The sequence below is a fragment of the Nomascus leucogenys genome, chromosome 5 (genome assembly GCF_006542625.1).
Source record: "Nomascus leucogenys isolate Asia chromosome 5, Asia_NLE_v1, whole genome shotgun sequence".
Taxonomy (NCBI): Eukaryota; Metazoa; Chordata; class Mammalia; order Primates; family Hylobatidae; genus Nomascus; species Nomascus leucogenys.
Genome location: NC_044385.1, coordinates 56,331,412 through 56,356,019, shown reverse-complemented (window position 1 = coordinate 56,356,019; position 24,608 = coordinate 56,331,412). Strand labels below are relative to the sequence as shown.

At 49.4% G+C, this 24,608-nt stretch overlaps 1 protein-coding gene across 4 annotated transcripts in view; it reads right to left on the bottom strand.

Moving 5' to 3' along the window:
- The window catches only part of PLEKHA6 (pleckstrin homology domain containing A6), a 139,825-nt gene extending 117,497 nt beyond the window's left edge, over positions 1-22,328 (bottom strand). For 2 of the 4 annotated variants that reach the window (XM_030813174.1, XM_030813178.1), the window contains exon 1: positions 22,090-22,328. Coding sequence is in view for 1 of the 4 variants with exons in the window: in XM_030813162.1 (XP_030669022.1) it covers positions 13,285-13,346 (62 nt within the window). In the remaining 3 variants the exon portion in view is untranslated. Of the gene's footprint in view, positions 1-11,157; positions 11,190-13,284; positions 13,427-22,089 lie in introns of those variants that run through there. The other 2 variants (XM_030813162.1, XM_030813163.1) reach the window with 2 other exon arrangements.
- Between the last annotated feature and the right edge of the window lie 2,280 nt (positions 22,329-24,608).

Sequence of the window (24,608 nt, the reverse complement as noted above, 5' to 3'; positions counted from 1 at the left end):
GTCACTGGTGCCACAGGAATTCAGTGGAAGGAGAGGTTAGTTCTAGCTGAGGCCATCAGGGCAGACCTCCTGAAAGAGGTGTGTGTGTGCACGTGTGTGTGAGTGTGTGTGTGTGTGTGTGTGCATGCACATACATACACTGGGGAAAATACTTAGATCATGCACTAGGCCAACTTGCATACTGCCCAGCTTGCATTCTGCCCTCCTCCTCTCTGCCTGACCCTCCCATGGGCTTGTAAGCACAAAAGACATATATTTGCAAATTCACATGGATACAGGAAATGCTTTTCCTTACTTGAAGATTTGTCAAACTCCAGGCATCCAAGTCAATGACTGGAACAGAATCACAAAAGCTAGCAACTGCCTGTGACAAGTCCCCTGCTAGGGCTGTACCAGAACAATAAAGAAAGCCAGGTCTAAAGAGGCCTCCTCCAAGGCTCTGGCAGGGCAGTTTGCTGGGAAGGCTTCCCTTTTGCCTGCCCCTGAGCCCTGCTGCTCCTCCAAAGGACTAGCACTGGGAAGAAGGAAGAACCTGAAGGCAGGGAGGAAAGAGTTTTTAAAATCTCATCCCTTTCTGGACTCCTAGACTTTTCAGTTTGAACCCTTGGAGGGAAGGGTATGAGAAGAGTTAAGAGAAAGAATCCAATCTCCTCTGCCTTCTGTGATTCTGGCAACTCTATGCCATATATCAATGGCCAGGCAGGGGAGTGGGAGATGAAACTGAGTTGGGGAATGAAGGGACAGATCAGACCAGACTAGTGGACGCCTAAACCAGCCAGCTCCTCCCTTCCCAGGCAGTGCTTCGGGCCAGAGAACGAGGAGACCAGAGCCAAAGGAATAAGAAGGAAGGGAATCAGGAAGCAAAAGACATAAATTATAGCTCTCCCCAGCTCTACCAAGCAAGCCCCTCCCCAGTAGCTGCTACCTCCTTACTAGCCTACATCCTAACTCACCCAACGAGATGTCACCATTGCAGAATCCTTCTGAATGGGGCTCCTATATGCTTTGAGACAGAGCAAGACCAAAAAATGGAAAACAAAACTGAGTAGTGAAGACAACAAGTGAGCATGAGATGAGGAAAAAGAAAGAGTTAATGAGCTCTCGTTGGAATTAATTTTAAAGGAGCAAACAAAAGCAATTAATGTGGAAGGGTGGAATCCCTCGCCTCAGCTGCTCTAGGAGAAGCCTCTGGCGTGACTGGGAGACCTGGCTGCCTGTACTGTGTTACAAAGAAGATGGCGGTCTCTCACTTGCTGGGGAATCCGGGGAAAATGACTCACTTGTGCTCCAGTGGGAGGGGAGGAGTAATTGGAAGGCATGTACCACAGTAGTCATATGTATGCTGGTGAACAACGCACACACCCAAAGATGAGGAGGGCAAACCCGTCAACTGCATTGACAGCCATAAAGGCATGCCAGATGGGTAAAGTGCTTGTCAAAGCCTTGAGAACAAGAAGCCATGGCATGGCAGGCAACAGGGAATGAATGCCTACTCGATGCCAAGTACAGCCCTGGATGGCTTACAGTCTTATTTCTTTTCATCCAAACAACCCTATGAAGTATTCTTCTCTCCATTTACAGATGAAGAAACTGAGGTTCCAAGAGGTTAAGCGTACAGGAGGGAATATGTGCCCTAAATTCCCGAAGACCTAGGTTTGAATTATGGCTCCATGACTTGCTAACTAGGTGACCCAACTATGTCACTGTGCACGTTACTTAACATTTCCAAACCTCAACTCCATCCTCTATAAAATAGTAATGCTGCTACTTACTTTCCAGCTCTACCAAGGAAGCCCCTTCCCAGTGGCTGCCACATATGTAAAAGAATGTAAAAGAATATATGTAAAGCTCCTAGCCTGCTCTGTTAAGTGCACATACAAAGTGTGTGGCAAGTGCTTGTTCTCTTCCCACCACCCCCCGCTCCATTAAGGTCATTAGTTCATAAGAACTCATTAGTTCAACAGGCAGTGCCGTCTCAAACGTGTGAAAAAGGGGAAAGCAGGTGGAATTTATGGAAGCCCTTTTCTATGCCAGGAACTTTACTAGGTCTTTAGGGTGGGGTGTCAAGATTAACAAGAAGAACATGACAGAGTCTTTGCCTTCCAAGAGTTTACAACCTAGCAAGCCAAGCCCATAAATAACTGTGAGAAGAGCCATGTGAGACAAAGGCAGATAAAGACAGGGAGCCTTGTGGCTCCTGTGGGCAACCAGGGAAGGCTGAGAGATCAGATGACTTCTGAAAACGGGCAGGATTTTGGTAAATGGAAGTAAGACAGGAGCAGACTGCTTCTATGGAAATGAAGGGGATGGGGAGAGGGACTCTCACATGGCCTCTCCTAAGGCAGGCCCTGGTAGGATGCATAGGCTACTAACCAATACATGCTTTCAGTCTTTAAGAGTGGAAGACCAAAGAGGTCTACAGATTCTTTGCTGTTCCCTCCCATTGGGAAGTGGAGTCAATTCCCCACCCCGTGCATCTGGGCAGGTTCAGTTGGACCAGCAGCATGCAACGGACATGACTCTGTGTGACTCCTGAGGCTAGGGCATAAGAAGCCTTGCAGTTTCCACTTGGGTCTCCTGGAATGCTCTCTTGAGACATTCTCTCTTAGAACCAACCGCCTCACTGAGGGAAGTCCAAGCCACGTGGAGAGGCCACTTGTGGTGCTCAGGTTGACAGGCCCTGCTGAGCTCCCCGATGACAGCTGGCATCTTTGCCAGACATGTGAGGAGCCTCCCGGGCAGCCCAGCCAGTCGAGCCTTCAGAGGACAGCCATGGCCGGAAATGACCTAAGCAAGGGCCACCCCTCCCCAAGCCCAGTCAACCTAGAGAACCCTGGGAGACAGGCATCAGCCCTTGTTCTCAGCCACTACATTTTGGGTGGCCTGCTATGCGGCAATACATAACCGGAACACCAAGTCTCCATCTCACCAACCTGGGCTGTTACCAGGGAAGTTGGGGCAAGGATCATACTCAAAATGGATGCAAAAAGAGGTGAAAAGAAGAGGAATTGTGTGCTGGGAGAGGGAGAGGAGGGAATCAGTTAAACTCTCCCAGTAGCCTCCAGCTCCCCAAGCCCCTCCATTCTTCCCAACAGGATCCCGGATCAATATAATTTCATAATTCAATGAACCCCCAGGGAAATAACTAGGGGGAAAATCAGTACATGTAAAGACATTTATAGCAGAGCTATTCATAATAGCAACAAATTGGAAACAACCCAAATTCTCAGTAACAAGAGAAAAGCAATCCAGTAATGGAGCAACATGACAGAATTACTTACAGCTATTTAAAATGACAAATTTATAGATCATTATCATACCTGGGAGTGTTTGTATAAAATAATATTAAACAAAAAAAGAAATTCATGACACAAGACACTAGCTACACATCAATTACAACTATATAAACACATTAACAAAGATCAGGAGGCACATGGAATAGGCATATAGTTTAACATTTGCTTACCCATTTTTAGGCAAAGTTAATTAAGCACTACTTTTTTAAAAGTACGAGTTAGACCTCACAAATCAAAGAAATGGGGTCATGACTGCATGAGAATTGGAAGGAAACAACATTTTGGAAAATTGGAACATGTTCTGTCACCCAGGACAGGGAAAGGGAAGGGTGGACTGGATGACAGGGATGGAGTGAGTGGGAGGGGGGGGTGTTATTCCCCAGCAGGGTAGCTGAACGTTAGAAAACAAACCGTCTGTGTTTGCTGACACAGTGCGAAGAGAAGGACTCACACAAAAGCCACCCATTATCCCGTAATTATTGTCTCTCTCGTGCCTGCAATTAACGGCTGTCTGAGAGGCGGCTGCTGGGGTAAATAAATGTTCACCCGCATTAGAGTCAATCAGCCAGCTGAAGCACCAATTAACAGGCCCACTGCAGAGACACTCCCATACCAGCACAACTGCAGAGATGCAGGGAGAAGATGAGACCACACATCCTGGACACACTCATATCCCAGAAGCGGGCAAGCGATGCTCAAAGCAACAACCTGAGCCCCAAGGTAGAAGCCGGTCTTGCCTCAAATGAGCCGACCTGGGCAAGTAGGTACCCTGACCCCCAGGGCCATGTCAGAGAGGTCTTTTTGTGTTGATGCGTTGGCCAGCAACATTCCTGAGAGCTGCTACGGCTCTGGAGTGGTGCAGTCCTCAGCCTGTGGGAGTCTATTGAGGGAAAGAGATGCAAGAGAAGGCCTCAGAGGTGCTGTTGCCTCCAGAGTTATGGGAGGAAAGAAACAGAAGACAAAGAGAGGAATCAGACAGGGTGCTGACTCCCCGAAACAGACTTACACTGGCCTTTGGCTATTTTTGTTAAGCAGCAAGCTCAGAAACACAGAGAAGGAGCTAACTTCAGAGAAGTCAGAGATGATTCTTTTGTCCAGAGAAGATAGGCAGGAGAGTGAGCAGCTGATAGGAGGCATCCCAACTCCTCTCCCAGGGATGTGGGGAAAACCAGGGTGCTTTATAGTCCTGTACAGCATATCCAGTGCCTGGCCACGGTGCTCTACCAGCCAGCTAGGCCCCTCTCCTATCATGTGGTCTGCAGCCAGCAGGGCTCAGGCCATAGGACAAGAGGCCCCAGAAGACGTGTACCAGGCCGCCAGGAATCCTCTTGGATCAGGAAGGCAGATCATGGTTGTTAGAGATTATCTGGTCCAGTGGTTCTCAATCCTGGCTTCACACTAGAATTACCCAGAGAACTTTTTGCTCTCTGCTTTGAGGGCTTTTTCAAAATACTGGTGTTGGGTACCCACCACAGACCAACTGAACCAGGATCTGTGGGGAAAAGGGTAGGGGCCCAGGAACATGCATTTCTTTAAAGCACCCCCAGAGGATGCTGGTGACTACTCCAACTTCCTTGGCTACAGATAAAGAACTGGGAGTCTGTTGCAGTAATACCTTGCCAAAGGTCAGCAGGGAACAGGGGTGGAGCTATAGCCAGTTCATCTGATTGCAGGGATGGAGCTCTGGAAGTCAACATTGCTGGCTAAATAAATGAATGAGCTTCTAAGGGTGCACCACAGGGATCTGTTCTTGATCCTGCTGTGGTCTACATTTTCATCCATGATTTGCATAAAGACTTAGAAGGCATGGTTATCAGATTTGCTACTGACAAAGCTGAGAGGGATGACTAACACAGTGATGGCAGAATCAGGATTCCGTATACTGGAATCATAGCCTAATATTAACCAAAAAAAGTAGATCAGAAACATAAAACCAAACATTTAAACCAACTGTACATATCCAGTGGTTTGAAATACATGAGCTCAAGTGTATGTTACTAATAAAATGGGGAAAACACAAGTACAATCTATATTTTTTAAAATGCATGAGTGGCCGGGTGCAGTGGCTCATGCTTGTAATCCCAGCACTTTGAAAGGCTGAGGCGGGCAGATCATTTGATGTCAGGAGTTCAAGAGCAGGCTGGCCAACATGGTGAAACTCTGTCTCCATTAAAATACAAAAATTAACCGTGTGTGGTGGCACATGCCTGTCATTCCAGCTACCCGGGAGGCTGAGGCAGGAGGATCACTTGAGCCTGGGAGGCAGAGGTTAAAGTGAGCCGAGATTGCGCCACTGCACTCCCTCCTGGGTGACAGAATGAAACTCTGTCTCAAAAAAAAAAAAAAAAGAAAAGAAAAAAGAAAAGGAGTATTTTATAAAAACATTATGAGCTGAGCACAGTGGTGCACGCTTTGTAGTCCCAGCTACTTGGGAGGCTGAGCTGGGAGAATTGCTCTTGGAGTTCAAGACCAGCCTGGACAACATAGCAAAACAAAACAAAACGAAACAAAACAAACAAAAAATACCTTTATTATGAGCATTCCAAGAAAAAGCTTGTGAGCATATATTCCAGAAATAGCTTTATGTCTCCAGGAACCTGATCAGTAGGACTAATTTCAAGGCCTTAAAAGATAGGCTTCTTGCTTTCCGCATTCCTACTCCACATTGAATAACTTAGAGCAAGGCTTCTCCACTTTTAATGCGCATATGAATCACCTGGAGGGTCTTGTTAAAACATAGATTCTGATTCAGCATGTTGGGGTGAGGCCTGAGATTCTGCATTTCCAGCAAGCTCCTTGATGATACAGATGCTAGTGGACCATGAAGAGCAAGGATTTAGAGAGCCCCAGAGGTTTGTCTGTGAAAACAGTCACTCTGATTATGCTGTGGGCACCTGTGTCTTTTCCCCTACAGCCTGGGAACTTGGAGAAGTAGAGGAGCTAGAGTTGGAGGTAAGGAAGTTCCCAACAGTAAGTGCTCAGCTCACCTGATAAGCAAATGCAACGAATGAGCAAAGAAGAATAAAAGAGACCCACCGAAAGAAAGAAAAGACCCATGGGGAGGGAATTTTATTTCAGCCCAGTGTGGGTCAAGAGATTTTCCAAATAGAACGCCAGATCGCGGAACAGCATTATAAAAAGGACGCGACTGCATCAATGAGAGTTCATGTGTGCTTGGAACCAACGTGAGGGGAGGCTTTGGGCTCCCCTTGACCCTGACCTTCCCTCTAACTCAGATCACATCTTTTATGCAGCAAAGGGGAGATCTAAGCCTGACAGCTGTCCGTGGGAAAATAACCTGCGGGCTTCAGTACAATGAGCTCAATTTAAACACCAGCGATTTGCAAATTCAGTCTGACATAATAGAAATATATCATCAAGTTTGAGGGCATCAGGGTCCCATGGAACAGACCACGTCTAGAGTATTGTGTTCAATTCCAGACGATTTATTTCAAGAGAGATTAAAAGCTACCATGTACTGAATTGCCTTTGGTTGCCAGGCACTGTTCCAAGCTTTTTACATGTATTAATGTATTTAACCCTCTAGACAACTCTATGAGGTAAGTACTATCATCACTCACATTTTACAGATGAGTAAACCAAGGCTCAGAGAGGTTAAGGATTATAACCAGGGTCACACAGCTGGTGAGTGGGAAGCCAGGTGCAAACCCAGGCAGGCAGATGACAGACCCCGTATCTTCCCCACTGGGTTATATGCTTTCCCCATACTTGCCTGACTCTTGAAACAATGACAAACAAGTGAGCCCCGAAAAGGATGGCCAGGATGTTAAACTGGTACCACCGTGTGGAAGTTAGAAGGAAACTTAAGCTCAACATTAAGGAATGATACAAGTTGAAACTGTCCATAACAATAGAAAAAGCTACTTCACAGGGCAGTGCTCCTAGTCACTGGGGGCTTTCAAGCAGTGGCTGGCCTGACCATGTGCCCGAGACACTAGAAAGGCACCTGCTATATGGGAGAAAAGCTGACCAAGTAAAAGATTACTTTCAAGGCTGAGACTCTCAGTCCCTCCCCGATCCTGGTCATTCCATCTGGAAAAATAGACTCTGACACCAGGAGCACAGTGTCTATAATGAGCTACATTAAGCCCAGACTTGCCGCTGACTTTGGTGTGTGTGATGGAGAGAAAGTGACAGTAATGCCCAGACTAAAACTTGGCCAGAGCCAGGCTCAGTGGTGCGTGCCTATAATCCCAGCTACTCAGGAGGCTGTGGCAGGAGGATAGCTTAAGCCCAGGAGTTTGAGACCAGCATGGGCAATGCAGCAAGACCCTGTCTCGAAAAAATAAAGAAACTTGGCCAGGATGCCTGCAATTTGAGCCAAGGGAAGAGTTGCAGAAAATATGTAAATGAGCTGTTGCTGCTGACACCTCGCTCTTCCCTGACCCGTTCTCTCCTGAGGTTCTTGTGGGAGTGATAAACTCCTCTAAGCCGGCTGAAAATAGCCCGCTCCTTCTCAAAAAGAAACATTTAAGGCCGGGCTTGGTGGCTCACGCCTGTAATCCTAGCACTTTGGGAGGCCTAGGCAGGTGGATCATTCACGCTCAGGAGTTGAAGACCAGCCTGGCCAACATGGTGAAACCTCATCTCTACTAAAAATACAAAAATAAGCTGGACGTGGTGGAGCACACCTGTAACCCCAGCTGCTCCAGAGGCTGAGGCAGGAGAATTGCTTGAACCCGGGAGGCGGAGGTTGCAGTCAGCCGAGATTGTGCCACTGCACTCCAGCCTGGGTGACAGAGTGAGACTCCATCTCAAAAAAAAAAAAAAGAAATATTTAAAAATATATAGAGTCAATTATAAAAAGTATAAAAGAGGTTCCGTGTTTTCTAACCCAAATTATACTGCAGACCAGTACCTCATCCATATTATCAGGGTGCCCCAGAAGTGAGTGACAAAGCAACATCTCCAAGGAGGAAAGCAGAAAAGGACAGACAAGATGTGATCCAACCCCATCCTGCCAATCCTTCAGCCAGTGACTGGGAAGCAGGGATCCTGGCTCTGAGCCAGAAGGTGGAGAAACAAGCTGAAATCTAGCCCAGGAAAAGATGTGGGTGTGAGAGCTCCATCATAACTGGAGTTCCCGCACCTTATCCCTCCTATGTCGCCCCCGCCCCAAGCATAAAGCCTGGGGAAGGTGGGGAAGGCGACTTACCGAGCACCAACTCTTTCAAGACATTATGTTAATTGCCGTGGGGAGATACACATTTATCGGTGAGAAAGACATATGTGGATGGAATATTTCAGAACAACTTCTATTTCCAACTGGCTGATTCAGCCAATTAAAGGACACTTTTAAAAATATAACTTAATAAGTATAAGTGTTGATGGCTTTGGCCTTGGTTCTGACAACACCAAATCCGGAAGACACTGGGCCCGATTGGGATGCTTTCTATTTTGATACAAAAAAGTCCTTCCTGAGGTCTAGACACTCTCTGTCTCCATCCTTACCACTCTACCCCCTCCCTGCAGACTTTCCTAACAAGGAAGCCAGGACAGCTTGACCACACACAGCCCATTAGAAGGTGCCTGAGCTTCCCCTATGCCTGCCAACCCAGGCTTCCTTGCTCAGCCCCCGGCCCCACTCCCTTTGAGGTTTCTTTCCACTGAGAACCCTCTCCACACTCCCCATCTCTGCTGTGCCACTCTTCCAGAGGTCTCAGGTTCTCTTCTTCCCGCCCCCCTCAGGTCTGGATGCCACCATGAGGCAGATGTCACAGGATCTCACCGTTACCCTCCCTCAGCGCCCACATGCACTGTGACCTGGGTTCAGCCTCACCCACAGCACAAGTACTAGAGAGCTGGTGGAGGCGCACTCTAGCATTTCCTGAAAAGAACAGCAGGGCCAACAACGACTCCTCCTGTCCCCTCTTCCTCCACACTATGTTCTGCTCCCCTCGACCCCAGAGCAGGTTCCCCCCAACAAAACCACTGGAGCAAACCCTCCTTTCTCTGCTGAGTCACTTGATCTTAATGGTAAGAGACCAGAAGCCCTGAAGAAAATCAGCTCACCCAACTTCCCAATTGCTTTCCACGCTCACATCTGAACACACACAAGAAAAGTGACCCCTGTTACAGGGATAGCAAGGAAGAGCAGAAAGGTGTGGAGAGGAGTACAGAGAAAAGAAGAGAATGAGTGAAGCTCACCCTGCTAGCCACCACGAGATGGTTAAGCTGGCTTTAAGTGGGGACACTTGGTTTCTGGATTCGGAGAAGGCCTATTCTGCAAAGGGAAGCTATGGCTCCGAGAAGAGGTGCTGCCCCATTGGATAGCCCCCTCCTCAATCACAAGTGGGCAGCAGGGAGCAAGGAAGACTACTGGCACTGGGTGTGGTCTCTGATTCTCCCTCCACCCTAGCTCTGCCTCTAAGCCCTGCCTCGGCTGATTTGTGACTAGATTTCTGCACTGTCTGACGGCCCCCTCGATTATACCTAGAGCAGCTGACAGGCCCTCTCTGTATGCATGGGAACATGAGAGCAGCAAACACTCTCACTCTCACCCCCCCTAGAGGAGGCAGCATCTACCACCTGCCTCTTCCAGAACACGGGTCTGGGCACCTGGGGAGGGGTGGCCAGCTGGGCAGCTCTGAGCCACCACAAATGAGCCATGACCACAGCGGGAGCCATGACAAAGTGGAGTCAAATAAATAACCACATCCCCCATACCTCTATTTCTCTTACTGGTTAATACACACCCACACTCACAGTTGGGTCACACGAGGGGCAAGAAGATGGCTCAGCAGGAAACATGGAAACATCCATAAATTCTAATTCTGATTCCTCCCTCACTTCTCAATGTGGCCATGGGTAAGTGACCCACCATCTCAGAAATAGACTCTTCCAAGGCAATCAAAGGTCACCCTGGACAAGCTGGGAGAATAGAGTATATTGAGTGGGTAGATGGCAGAGTATATGGATGCAGTGATTAGGGGTTCCTACAAGAAAGATACTCATCCAACTTCATAGTGTAAATCAGTTCTTCCTGAAGCACTGGGCATGCTCTCCTTGCTGGCTGGTACCAATCTGAAGTACTGATTCTCCTTTGCAGAAATCCACCATCTCCCCAGCCTCTACTCACCCAGCTGGAGCTAGAAACGTACATCCCACTTGAATTTCAGCGGAATTCCTAGTTGCACACACCCACCACCCTCACCCTGGCCTGTAACACCACATGTTACAGAGGCACCAAGAGCCGTAAATACCAAATCAAGAGCCTGGACAAGATACCTTCTGACTGCTCTCATTTTTACAGCTGGAAATGCTGCTTAAAGCAGTGGGTGCTGAGTAAATTAACAAGAAGCCTAGAGAGACAAGGACACAGCTAGAGCTGAAGCTTCTTGACCCTCTGCAACCTCCTCCCCAAGCCACGGGCCCTAATTCAGCCATCAGCCACCCCTCAGCCCTCCCTTCAACACAGGGCAGGTCGGGTGGCTTGAAGCTGAAAAGAGAATACACCCAAACAGCAAGGAAATATCTCCCAGCCATAAATGCCTTTCCTGTTCTTCTGTTTGCAAAGAGCAAAGTCCATGTGGGAAGGGAAGGAATGGTACCAGCTACTGAACCCCACACAAACCAACCCGGTCCTGAGAGATGGACACACAGGCTAAATTCACACAGCACGGCTGAAAATGGAACTGAGCAGTGTGAATTCCTTCATTCGCTCCTGCTTCTTATTCCAGGCCTTTTCTTTATTTTATCACAATAAATATTTATAGGGTCAGCATTCAGCCTGGGTATTCCACAGCCACTCACGTCCCTCTCGCACCAGGCACTCCCAACCTCAGCCACCAGGTGCCAAACCGCGCCCCCCTCCACCTGCTGCCTCCCCGACCCTGCTGACCTTAGCCTGTGCTCAAGGCCACACTTGGCAGACCTCCTGCTGTCTGTCATCTACATTGTCAGACGGGAGATAGACAATGAGAAACAGGCTTCTCTGGGGACTGGTTTAAGGCTTTCCTGTCAAAAAACCTCCCGGAAGCCTGAGGCCTCTAGGCATGGCCTGGGCCCCCCACACCAAGTCTGCCCTCACAGTGAGGTCCAGTCGCTTGGCAGCCAGAACAGCTTGTCGGGAGGGGTTAGCTTCAGCCCACGCAGCTAGCCCCACCCATCCTTCCCGGCTGACTCCCCTCAGACACGGAGGGAACACCCAGACTGCTTCAAGCTTGGCCTTCTCTTTTCACAGCTCTCCTCAGTCCCAGCCTCTGCAGTCCCCAAGACAGCAGACAAGAGGAGCCTGAGCTCTGGGCCTGGCTCCAGGCCCTCAATTTTAAGGGGGCCAGGACAGACACCTGGGATCTGTTTGGATCTTGAGATCTCTGTTTCTCTCCCTATAAGAATCCTTGAGTTCTTGGCTGGGTGCAGTGGCTCATGCCTATGATCCCAGCATTTTGGGAGTCCGAGGAGGGTGGATCACCTGAGGTCAGGAGTTTGAGACCAGCCTGGCCAATATGGCGAAACCCCATCTCTACTAAAAGTACAAAAAAATTAGCTGGGCATGGTGGTGTGTGCCTGTAATCCCAGCTACTTGGGAGGCTGAGGCAGGAGAATCACTTGAACCCAGGAGCCAGAGGTTGCAGTGAGCCAAGATTACACCACTGCACTCCAGCCTGGGCAACAGAGCAGGACTCCATCTCAAAAAAAAAGAAAAGAAAAGAATCCTTGAGTTCTCCTCACGGCAGGAATAAAACTGGGCAGCAGATTCAGCAGGCGTTGGGGTGGGCTGTGGACCTGAGCAACAGAGACCCAGCTTGAGCCTTGGTTCCAGGACTTGCTGCCTCTGGCCCTAGGCAAGTCATGAGACTTCTGCATCTCGGTGACTTCATAGATCAGAGTGGCGAAGATCCTCTAGGTGACGGCACCCGGAAGGTGAGAGCAGTGGGAGGGCCTATACATACCTGAAGAGCCTTAGTGTGCACGCTGTCTCAGTGTTTCACTGAAAGAAGTGACTCATCTGTGAGTGTGAAAGCAAGCTGAATGATGAAGACTATCTTTAAAAATAAATATGTATAGGCCAGACAAGACCGCAATATGACATGCACCACTTACAGTAAGGGTAACACGCATGTGCTCCTGGAATGTATTTCTACTGGTTACAGTCAAAAATTTCGATGTCTTCCTTTTAAAACATTCTGGCCAGGTGCAGTGGCTCATTGTAATCCCAGCACTTTGGGAAGCTGAGGCAGATGGATCACTTGAGCCCAGAAGTTCAAGACCAGCCTGGACAACATGGTGAAACCGTCTCTACCAAAAAATACAAAAATTAGCTGGGCACAGTGGTGAGCACCTGTAGTCCCAGCTCCTTGGGAGGCTGAAGTGGGAGGATGGCTTGAGCCAGGGAGGTCGAGGCTGCAATGAGCTATGATGTCACCAGGACACTCCAGCATGGGTGACAGAGTAAGACCGTGTCTCAAACACAAAAACAAAAACAAAAAACCTTTCTTGCTCTTGCAGATGTTCCCACCTGTGTAACTTGCGTTCTGCCCTCAGCAGAGTGAGCTGGTAAACTCCTTGAGGTAAGAGCCATGTCTCTAATTTCTCAAGAATTCCAACCATCCCACCACCATCCCCTCTGCAGGGCTGGGCTCAGAGCAGTGTTGGCCTCTAGTGCAAGCTGTTCACAGGCTGGAAAGCAGCCACCAAGTCAAAAATCACTACGGAAGGAGAGGAAGGAAACCCACCGCTGACAGTGCCAGGCACTGCCCCCAAATGTGAGCGCTGGAAGTCCAAGTTCCCTCCATTTTACAGATGAAGAAATCAAAGCTTAAAGAGGTAAAATTGTCTGGGAGATGGGGGCGGGGGGAGGACCAGGACTGACGTCTTGGTTTGGATGGCCCCTGGTTTTATCACTGCCAGGGTTAGCTCCTGAGCCGCCCTGTCAAATCCCCTAAACGTCCCATGAGGGCCAAGACGACTCACACTGCAAAACATACACACAAAGGGTCGGAAACAGCACAACATTCTTTCCTACCTGCCTTTTTCTGGCTTTCCCAGTCCCATGAGGGAGAGAGGAGAGGGCTGTGCTGGGGGCATCTGGGATCTGTCTTCCTCCTTGTCCAGCCCTTGTCCTTCTCTGCCTCTTTTGAGGCTGACTTCCCCCAGCTCACCACCCTCCTCTCCGAACGCCAGCTAACCGGTTACCCGGGCAACCCAGCTGGGAGGCCGCCAGTTACCACAGCAACCCAGCATGGCCGCCAGGCTGCCTTGCTTAGGAAGGTCAGGGGACCAGCCGGGCTACCAAGCAGCTGGGATGCTGCTGGCAGGACTGGCCCAGGCAGGGGGAGTGCGGTGTGGTGGGGGGAGGTGGCCTACGTGCCTGAGATAACTAAGTTCCTGCTGTCAGGGGCCACCTTTCCCTTTGACATGTTTTCCATGAAGCAGGCTCCCCCAACTTGGGCATGAACCACAAGCCGAACTCCCCAGTTCCATCACCCAAGACGAACCTGACCCCTCCCACCTTCTCTACAGAGTTCCGGTCGCCTCACCTCCAGGAAGTCTTCTCAGACTGAGCAGCAGCCAGCTGTCATTCAGCCTAACCCCAGGCCCTCTCACCCTCCGCCCTTCCTGAGCATATCCAGGAGTCTACACATATGCAACATGCGTGTGTCAGCGTGCAGATGTGGTCTCTCTGTGAAATATGGTGGTAAAAATCATAAGGAAGAGCTAATATTTTCTAGTACTTACTATGTGCCTAGCATGTTGTAGGTGACTTGTGTGAAGTTTCTCAATTGAGTCATACAACAAGCGTATTATCCTCACTTCACAGATAGAGTGCCTGAGACTTACAGAAGGTGAGGGACTTACTCAAGGCTGCACAGGTACTAACCAGCAGAGAGAGGGTGAGGCTGTGTATGGACCAGCTTCCTGGAATTCCTTCAGCTCCTGCCCTCCCCAAGCTCCCCCCACCAACCAATCCCAGGCCTGGCTTCAAGGTGACATTTTGAACTTTTATTAAGTTATTAAGTTTCACCATGCCCAACATGGTAAAAACTCATCTCTACTAAAAATACAAAAATTAGCCCGGCATGGTGGTGCATGTCTGTAATCCCAACTACTCAGGAGGCTGAGGCAGGAGAATCGTTTGAACCCGGGAGGCAGAGGTTGCAGTGAGCCGAGATCTCGCCACTGCACTCCAGCCTGGGTGACAGAGTGAGACTTTGTCTCAAAAAATATATATATTATTTAGGCCAGGTGTGGTGGCTCACACCTGTAACCCCCAGCACTTCCGGAGGCCAAGGCAGGCAGATCACTTGAGGCCAGGAATTTGAGACCAGCCTGGCCAACATGGTGAAACCCCATCTCTACTAAAAATACAAAAATTAGCCCGGCATGGTGGCGCATGCCTTGTAATCCCAGCTACTCAGGAGGCTGAGGCAGGAGAATTGCTTGAACCTGGGAGGCAGAGGTTGCAGTGAGCCGAGATCGCACCACTGCACTCCAGCCTGGGCCACAGAGCAAGACTCCGTCTCAAAAAAAAAAAAAAAAAGAAAAGAAAAAAGAAAAAAAAGACTATCCAGTGCCACATGTTTTCTTCATATTATTTTATTTCATTTCCTCCTCGCCGCTGCGGAGACTTCAGTCTCCTAACAGGATAGCTTAGGAAACAGAGACCCAGAGAGGTTAAGTAGTTTTCTGAAGCTGAGACCTGGCTTAAGGTTCCTGCCTTGAGGAACTTCCTAGGAGAGTCTGTCCTTTTCTTTTTTGGCCACCAACATATGTAGCATATGTCTCTATCATATACAGCATGGTCGTTTGCTCACTCATCTGCTCCCTTACAAGACTGTGAGTTTAAAAATTTATTTTTGACTGGGCACAGTGGCTCACTCCTATAGTCCCAATACTTTGGGAGGCCGAGGCAGGAGGATCACTTGAGCCCAGGAGTTTAAGACTGGCCTGGGAAACAAAGTGAGACTCTGTCTCTACAAAAACTAAAATAATTAGCCAAGTGTGGTGGCACATGCCTGTGGTCCCAGCTACTCAGGAGGCTGAGGTGGGAGGACTGCATGAGCCTAGGAGGTGGAGACTACAGTGAGCTATGATCGTGCCACTGCATTCCAGCCTGGGGGACAGAGTGAGACCCCATCTCAAAAATAAATAAATAAAAATAAAAATTCATTTTTGCAGCCTAGTACCTGCCTGGTACATAAGGAGCATGCAGTAAATATGTACCTAAAGAAAATGGTAAGGCCAGGCTCCCAAGTTCTACCCACCACTTAATTCCATGCTGTCTCTACCACATCACCCTGTCTCATTCACTCAGCCAATCAAAAAGCAGTTACCAACCATTTTGTGCCTGGCTCTGCGTGAAATATCACAGATACAAATAAGACAAATCAGGCCATCTCTTGCCTTGAAGAAGTACAGTGGAGTGAGAGGCAAGGCTGAGGAGAACAGGGAATAAATTCCCCACCACTGCCCCCATCCAAGGCTTTCTCATGAGTGTTTCTCTGTGCGTGCTCCTTGGGGCCTAACCCTCCCATACAAAGCTTCATATATCCAACCAACATTTGTTGAGCACCTACTATGTGCTAAGTACTGCCCTCTAATCACTCATAGTTGGGGGGAGAGTTGGCAGGATTAGAAGACAATGGAGTCAGGAATTACTGGACAGTAGAGAAGTGACTGAGAAGGTCAGAGTCCAAGAAGCAGTGGCCAGGGCCACCGGGAGCATATGAAGAACTTTAAAGAGCTTTCACATATGATGTGATCATGGACTTTCAGGTCACATTGCTTTGTATTCACACCTACTTCCTACACTAACTCATTTGATCCTTGGTGATGAGGGCAGGATGGGAATTATTATTCCCATTTTAGAGATGAGGATACTGAGGCTCAGAAGGGGAAGAGCATTGGGTTAGGAGGAGGAACCCTGGGTTCTAGACCTCACTTGTCATTTGAACAGGTCTCAGCACTACGCCTCTATCACCACACTCCCACCCGCACCACCCCACCAAAGCAGGTTTTTCTTCCCTGCTCCGATCCCCTTCAATTCCCCAGTGAGACAGTCTCGGTTTCAAGTGAGGTTAGCAGGATTGCTGGATAGCCTGGATCCAGTCCCTGGATAGCCCATTGCTGCTCATGTGGTCCCAGGAACCAAGCAAAACCAGAACAATGACCGCACCACCTGAGGCTAGGTAGAATTTAAGAGGCTAATTGCAAGCATTTGGCTAATTAAAAACAAATTGGCACCTGCAGTTATAGCTGCCTGTTCTTCTCAGGGCGTGAGGAGCCAGACTGGGTGGACACAATGAGGTCAGAGCTAAGGAGGGACCTCACCTCCTCCTTAAAGAGGGCCCTAGGCCATCTCACTGCAGAAATGGAACTCCAACTAACCCGAGGAAGACATAGCTGAAACCAGGGTGGACCAGCGACCCTGAAGCCTCAGCACTGATGCATGTTTATCAGATCAGCACTGGCACCTCCAGCTCTATTTCCTGAATTCACACAGTGAGGACCAGTCCTCTACAGAGATTAAGGGGGTGACCTGGGAGGACTTGACAGTATCCCTGAATACCAGCTACCCTAAACACATTTCTCACCAATCCACCTCAGCACCCGTCTGGTCTTTGAGTTAAAGCCTTGCCTTCTGAAATATGATGTTCAGTAACTGACATTTGTGTGATTATTCTCAGTTTACAAAGCACTTCCATGTACATTACTCACCTAGGTATCAGCTAGGTAGGTGGTAGTGATACTAACCCCAGTTCTCAGGCTAGGAAGTGAAAGCTCAGAAGGATTAAGTAACTTCTGCAAATCATATGGCTACTACTTGGGTCAGGATTTGAACCCACATCTTCAAATTCCAGATGAGCCTTCTCTCCATGACCACAGCAGGAGCTAACATATGGATCATAATTAGTTGATCAGATAAGCTTGCGCTACTTTAGAAAGTGCAAAGAGGTCTCATGGGAATGAGAAATGCTGGGTAGATTTGACAAGGGAGAAATCAAGACAATATGTGCACATGGCCATGCAGGGGTGCAGACAGGGGCTGCAGGAGTACCAGCTCCAGTGGAGTATCCTATAAGCCAGGAGACATTAGAGGCCCATCTCCCTTCATCCATGCCCCTGCCAGAGGAAGCCCCCAGCAAGTGTGCCATTCCAGGGGATTCTCCTGGAGGAAGTGGCAGCCCTGGGCATGTGTGTGGCCCCCTCACCACATTCTGTGCCAGTAAGGCCACAGTTCATGTGGGGGCCCCAGGAAAGCTCAAGAAAGAACTTGAGGGTCTTTGGAGGAACAGGGGCATTTAGCCTTGAACAAGGAGACTTGGGAGGGCTTGGAGGGAGAGAGACGATGATACCTATCTTCAGATATCTATGTTTCTCATGCAAATCAACAAGGTAATAATAACAAACACATTTATCACTTATTCTGCTCAGCAGGATTCTATATGCTTGCATATGTAACCTCATTTATCTTCACAAGAAGGTTATGAGATAGGCAGCATTATCTTCATTTTACAAATGGAGAAACTGAGGCACAGAGCGGTAAAGCCACGGTGAGCATCGTATCACTGGTAAATGATATGTTTTGTTTGTTTGTTTGTTTTGAGACAGAGTTTTGCTCTTGTTTGTTTTGAGACAGAGTCTTGCTCTGTCACCCGGGCTGGAGTACAGTGGCATGATCTCGGCTCACTGCAACCTCCGCTTCCGGGGTTCAATCGATTCTCCTGCCTCAGCCTCCCAGGTAGGTGGGATTACAGGAACCCAGCACCACACTTAGCTAATTTTTATATTTTTAATAGAGATGAGGTTTCACCTTGTTGACCAGGCTGGTCTCAAACTCCTGGCCTCAAGTAATCCGCCTGCTTCGGCCTCCCAAAGTGCTGGGATTACAGGCATGAGCCGCTGTGCCTGGCCAACTGTGATCTTAATGACTGCACACACTGCCTTTTAAGAAAAGCCAAAGACTCGAACACACAAATATGTTTATTACATGGACATATTACATATTGCATTGTTATTAATATGGACAACATCACATTTGATAAGTCTCTTTTTAAAAATTGTATGTCTCACTCCCAGTCAAACAGATGGATTGAAACAACAAATGAAAACCACGAAAAAGTTGTAATACTCAATGTTGATGCTCATGGCACAAAAATCCATTCGCAGACACAGCTGCCAGGAATGTAAATTAGTGCTTTTGAACAAGGAATTTGGCAAAATATTTTAATAATGTAGCAATGTCACTTCTAGAAATGCAACCTAAGGGAAAAAAGTATTGATATGTGTGAAGATTCGGATATTTATATGTTCATTGTAGCCTTGTTTATAAAAGTAGAAAATTAGAAATACCTAGTTTAACATAGGGGTCAAATCAACAAATAAATTGAAAAGGTATATAATGAAATATGAAGCAGCCACTTTAAAATGATGCTGTAAAGGCCAGGTGTGGTGGTTCACGCCTGTAATCCCAGCACTTTGGGAGGCCGACGTGGGTGGATCACTTGAGCCCAGGAGTTCAAGACCAGCCTGGCCAACATGGCCAACTCTATCAAAAATACATAAAATTAGCCTGGTATGGTGACATGCACCTGTAGACCCAGCCACTTGGGAAGCTGAGGTAGGAGGATCGCTTGAGCCCAGGAGGTCGAGACTGCAGTGAACAGAGATTGCACCACAGCACTCCAGCCTGGACAACAGAACAAGGCCCTGTCTCAAAGAATAATAATAATAATAATGCTGTTAAAGAATATTTAATAATATGAAAAAATGCTTTCTGTTTAAGTGACAATAATACACATCTGGGCCAAGATTTTAATGATATATATATGTATTGTGATAATAAATCTAGACATATATTCAAGCATGAATTCATAAAAGTACAAATATATCAAAATTAAAATTATATATCAAACCTATGGGTAATTCTTGACTTTTCTTTAGGTTTTTCTACATTTTTAAATGACAATGTATTACTTTTATACTCACAGAATAGTAATTATTTTAATGTATACCCTTCATCACGTTAATTCTATGCCTTGGAATTTATCCTAAGTCACCCAAAACACAGAAAGAGCCTTATGAACAAAAATGTTCCTCTTGTGCTATCTGTAAAAGGAAAATAAGGTAACAACCTAAATGTCCAATATAGAAATGACCGTGTGAAATATATTACATCCACACACTGACTATTATATACTATTTTAATCAAAAGAAAACTATTTTTATCACCATGTAAAAGAGAGAGGTGACTCGTTCTGCACAGCTTCAAAGCATCAGAACCAGAGGGTGGAACTTAGAAATCGGTAGATTTTGATTCAACATAGAAGAATGTTCCAGCCACAGAGGAAGCTGCCTTGTGAGGTAATGAGCTCCCTGTCACTGAAATTATCCAAGTGAGGCTGCTGCTTCTGTCAGGGAGGCTGAGGAAGGCTCATCTGGATGTGGAGGGAGTCTGGACTAGATAGTCTCTGAGGGGCGTCTGCAGGTTGTGAGTGCTGAGCAGGAGCCCCCTGAACAGAGAGATGGCCAAGGGAAGGCTTCCACTCAGCCTACCCTCAACTTCTTTTCCTTCTGCTCCCAGTTACTCTAAATGTTTCCCAAAATATAGTCGTTTTTTCCTCTCTGAATGTGCTTTAAGCGTTTGGAGACTGGCCTGCTAAAGTCCCCTCATTAAGCCCTGGCTTCCAGAGCCCCTTCGCCTCACCCCAGAGGTCAGGGGAGTGCGAATCCTGCAGCTCTCTTGTGAGGCCCAGCTCCAACCTTCCTCTGGGGGGCCCCATGGGTGCGCCAAGACCAGTGCCAATGACCTCATCAAATTCACAACAGGCAGTGAGGAAGATGATGAGGAAATTGGCTCAGAGAACAGAACCGCAGCCTGTTCAGCACCAGTTGACACCATGCTCCCATCTGCTGTTGCAGCTTCTTCACTCTGGCCTAGGCCAGTCCCCTGGGCCAAGAGAGCTCACTCTGGGAGCCCAAGGCTGCAGGCTGGGCCTGGGCAAGGTGGGGCTCTGATGTCAGCCCGGGAGCCAAGGTGGCTGCCTCCCTCACTGACTGAGGGATCAGTAATTATTTCATTTACAAGCAGGAATAATCCAACTCAATAATCCAGGCAGACACATTGAAAGTAATTATCTGTGTAATGCGTCCTGCACCATCACCTTCCTAGGAAGGAGGAAAAGAAGCCTAGCCCAGCAAAAAAAAAAAAGGGGGGGGACCCCCATTGTCTACAGCCTGTGTGCAGCAGCCCGCCAGGATTAATTACACACCAGTGCTAACACATTTATCACCTCACCGCTGATTGGAAAACCAAGGACTTTTAATAATTCATATCTGTGGCTCGGCACTCTGTGCCCTTGTGCGGAGACACAGAAATCTGCTTGTTTCCATAAGGAAAGCCCAGTGGCAGTGCCAGGCGGGGCGCCCTCAGCCCCTCCTGCCACCCCAACCTGGAGACAGGCGCCAGCCTAGCCGCTCCCACCTCCCCTCCACCAGCAGGGTCTGCTCATGTCCTGCGGAAGCTAAAATGCAGCTGCTCAGGGTGAAAGCTGGTGACTGAACCATCCTAGCCACAGGAGCCCTCCTCAGTTTCATACTCTTCCAGGGTGGCCTGGAAGGCAGGATTTGGGAGATTTGTAGGGCAAGTGCCCGCAGTGCCCCCGCACCTGCCCAGACAGTGGGCTCAGGCTCAGATACCTGCCAGCCAGGACCCTGCCCCACCATGCAGGAGACCCTCAGCAGAATGCACCACTCAAGTGATCAGATTGGCGGTAAAGGGTCTACAGGGCTTTGGGAAGAGCCTCCAATCCCTGAAGGCTGCAACCTCCTCTGACACCAGCTCTGAGTTCCAGCCTCCTCCCCACCACCTTCCACCCTCCTGCAGCTCTCCCTCCCCACCCCTGTGCCCCAGGGATGGCTCTCCCTCTATCCTGGTTCTCCATCTCTGCTCTCCCAGGCTCCACAGCCCCCTTCCCTGCCCTGGCTGGCCTGTTGTCTCAAAGAGCATTTCCCAGGAGCCTCTTCTCCCTTCTTCTCCCTTCTCCCCCGCCCCCGCCACTTTCCTGTCTCACCCCGCTTCCCTCCGCTTCCACTGTAGCCCTCCTTACCCTTCTCTGGCCAGTCCCCCAACTGTCCTCCTTTCCTCAGACTCCTCACACAATACCTCGAGGCTCTTAGCTGGCTGCAGCCCGGTCCCATCATTATAAACACCATCCCCTCATTCCCTGCCCCCCTCCACCAGGCTCCAACTCCTTCAAGAGCTCCCCACTAAATCTGAGACCCCCAGAGCTCAGATGCCTCCTAGGAATTGGAATCCAAGAGCCTCCGTCACCCTTCTACCCAACCTCTGACCCATAAGAATGATACACACCCTGACCCCTCCCCACGCTGAGGAAGGTGAGTCCCTGGGGCTGACCTGAGCCTGACCCTGGACCCCCTCCATCTCTCCTTCCTGCTGGCAAGATTAAAGGGAGGGTGGGCTGGCCTCTCTGTGCTAGCCTGCTTGGAGGACCCTGCTGGACCCTAGGAAGCTGCCAGCCCCAATGCTGCCCTCATCCAGGAGATGCAATTCAAATGTAATCAACTTAAACAGCATCAGCCCCGACAGGGGACTCTGGAGGTGGGGGTGGGGGCACAGGGAGGGCTATAATTAGCATTCTCAGCATCCATGATCCCCAAGTAAGGCTGCCAAGGATGAGGGATGGGGAAGCCAGTGCTCCGCAGTGCAAGCAGCCCAGGCTCACGCGGCAGACAGGCAGCTGCCAGCCCTGACCAGAGCCCAGCCTTCCTCCTCCCACCTCATCTATGTGATGCATGAAAACAGACTCACCGGCTTCTGAGGTGTGATCCCCGCGCTGGAAAGCTCTAACTCTGCGAGCCCCAAGGCACCCCTCCCCCCAGCTCAGGCCAGCTGGGGTCCTCCTCCCCCGCCCCTGGGGCCCCCTTCTGCAGAGCGGGGCTCCGGATCTAATCTGATCTAATCAGTCATCTCTCCGGCTGGCAGGTCCCTGGCGCAGGGAGAGGATGCTGTTGTGGTTACTGCAGGATCCAGCATCTTTCCCAGGCAGAGGCAGCTGGGCATGCTCCATCGGCTCCCCCGGGGATTTCAGGGCCACGTGACTCTCCCTCCCCAAGCTGTCACTTAGGATCAGGAGTAAATAGTCCCCGAAAAGGTTTAACTCCATCCACACCAGCGACAAGCTGCTAACCATCCACGCAGCCTGCCTGCCCGGGAGAGGATGGGGTGGCTCAGCACAGCCTCCTGGGCCTTCCACCACCAGGACAAGGCTGCCCCGCAAAGGGGAGCAGGGCCACCGTCTGGGTGAGCTGCATTTTTAGAGTCCCCCACAAGAGACTGCAGGGAGCCAGAAACTGCCCAGGGGCTTGGAATCATGTGTGGGGCCTCACCCAGCCAGCCTGGTGATCACCTTTCAGCTCTGTGGCTGTCTACTCCAGAGAAGGGCACATCTCTAGCTGTCAAGAGGGCTTGGCAGGGGCTCTGGGGCCTCCCCATCCCCCACCCCCAACTCAATATGGAGAATTTAGAGAAATATAACATTTGGAGAGGGTTGGGGGCCACTATGAGATGCCAGGATGAGTAGGGTGTGGAGCCACTGCCCCCACACCAACCAGCCAGGTTCCTCCCAGGCCCTGGGAGGGAAGTCTGTGCTCCCGTTCCTTCCATTGCACATTCCTTTACAGATAAGGGCTTCAGTTGGTAAAAATATATATGTACTCAGATCACACTAAGAGAGACCCACTTGTATTGGAGTCGAGAGGCTTAATTTTTCAATCAAGTTGTTCTAATAATAAACAAAAAATGCAATTATCATGTGAGTGGGGCCTTGCAGACACCCTTTCTCTAGCTCCTGCCCAAATTGGTCTCTGATAACCCTGAGCAAGGAGGCTAGCCAAGCTATGGGGTACCTGGGTTCTGTATTATTCAGGGTCAGAGGCAGAAAGAAAGACTTCAGACAATAGGGTTGTAGCCCTGTTTCTGCTTAGACAAAGATTGCTTTCTGCCTAAGTTTCCCTCTATCCACATCTCTCAGTTTCCCTCTATCCCCGGATTCTCTGTGACAATGGGCAAGTGTAATAAAAACACTGATTTCATAAACAGGATCAGAAAGATGGAAAAAAACCAAAAGATTCCCACCTAAACCTCCAGGCAGGCTCACTGGTCTCAGTCCCACCTGCCCCTTAAACCTGGAAACTGGGGACTGAACCAGATGAGCTTCTGGAGTCACGTTTGAATAGAGAAATATGTCAAGAAGCAGGACCTAGAGAAAGGGTGTCTGCAAGGCCCCACTCACCTGATAATTGCATTTTTTGTTTATTATTAGAACAACCTGATTAAAAAATTAAGCCTCTCGACTCCAATACAAGTGGGTCTCTCTTAGTGTGATCTGAGTACATATATCATTTTTACCGACTGAAGCCCTTATCTGTAAACGAATGTGCAATGGAAGGAACGGGAGCACAGACTTCCCTCCTAGGGCCTGGGAGGAACCTGGCTGGTTGGTGTGGGGGCAGTGGCTCCACACCCCACTCACACACACCACAGCGTTGGAGGAAGGCAGGGACCTAGAGAGGTACTGAAGGGACTGTCTTTCCCACCCCAGGGCAGGCCAGGCTGGAGCCGGGAATCTGGCGTTAGAGCAGCAGGCACAGCTCGGCAGCACTCTTGGGGAGGGGGACCCTTGGTCACCTCCCACTGTTCCCCTGCCCAGCTGAGATGTCAGGCCAGCCCTGCATTGGCTATAGGAAAGCTGCTCTGCTGAAGGGGCAGACAAGTTGTGCATGAGGGCCCAGTGCCAGGCAAGACCGATCAAGCCCAACTCACCTGCCCTGGCTCTCCAGGACTTGGCAAGGCTGCCAGGTGCAGGCAGGGGGAGAGTCTGCTTTCAGTCAGCCAAGATGAGGGGCTCTTGGGGGTCTCTGACCCTGCAGAGCCAATGGAGGAAAGGAGAGTGGGTGTAAGAGATTATAGCATCCCAGAGGGAGGCTGGGGACGGGGACAGAAACCCCAGCCCCAGCCCCCACAATCCTCAGGCAGCTGGAAAAGGCAGGCGACCAACAGATGGGCCTGCTGGGCGGGTTTCCTCGCTGGCAGGCAGAGGGCAAGGGCCGCAGACGAGTCCCACGGATCCTTCGAGAAGCCTGAGCCAGACGTGTGAATGTTTCTGGGGGATCTGAGTAGCTTCAGGGGCATGAGAAGCCAAAGGGAGGGTCAGTGTGGGGTGCATGCCTTTATCTGCGGGACCAAGGCAGAAGAGATGTGGTAGCATGAAGATCTTAGAGCCGCAGCAAGGACAGGTGAGGTGGATGGACCAGAGATAATAAATTCCC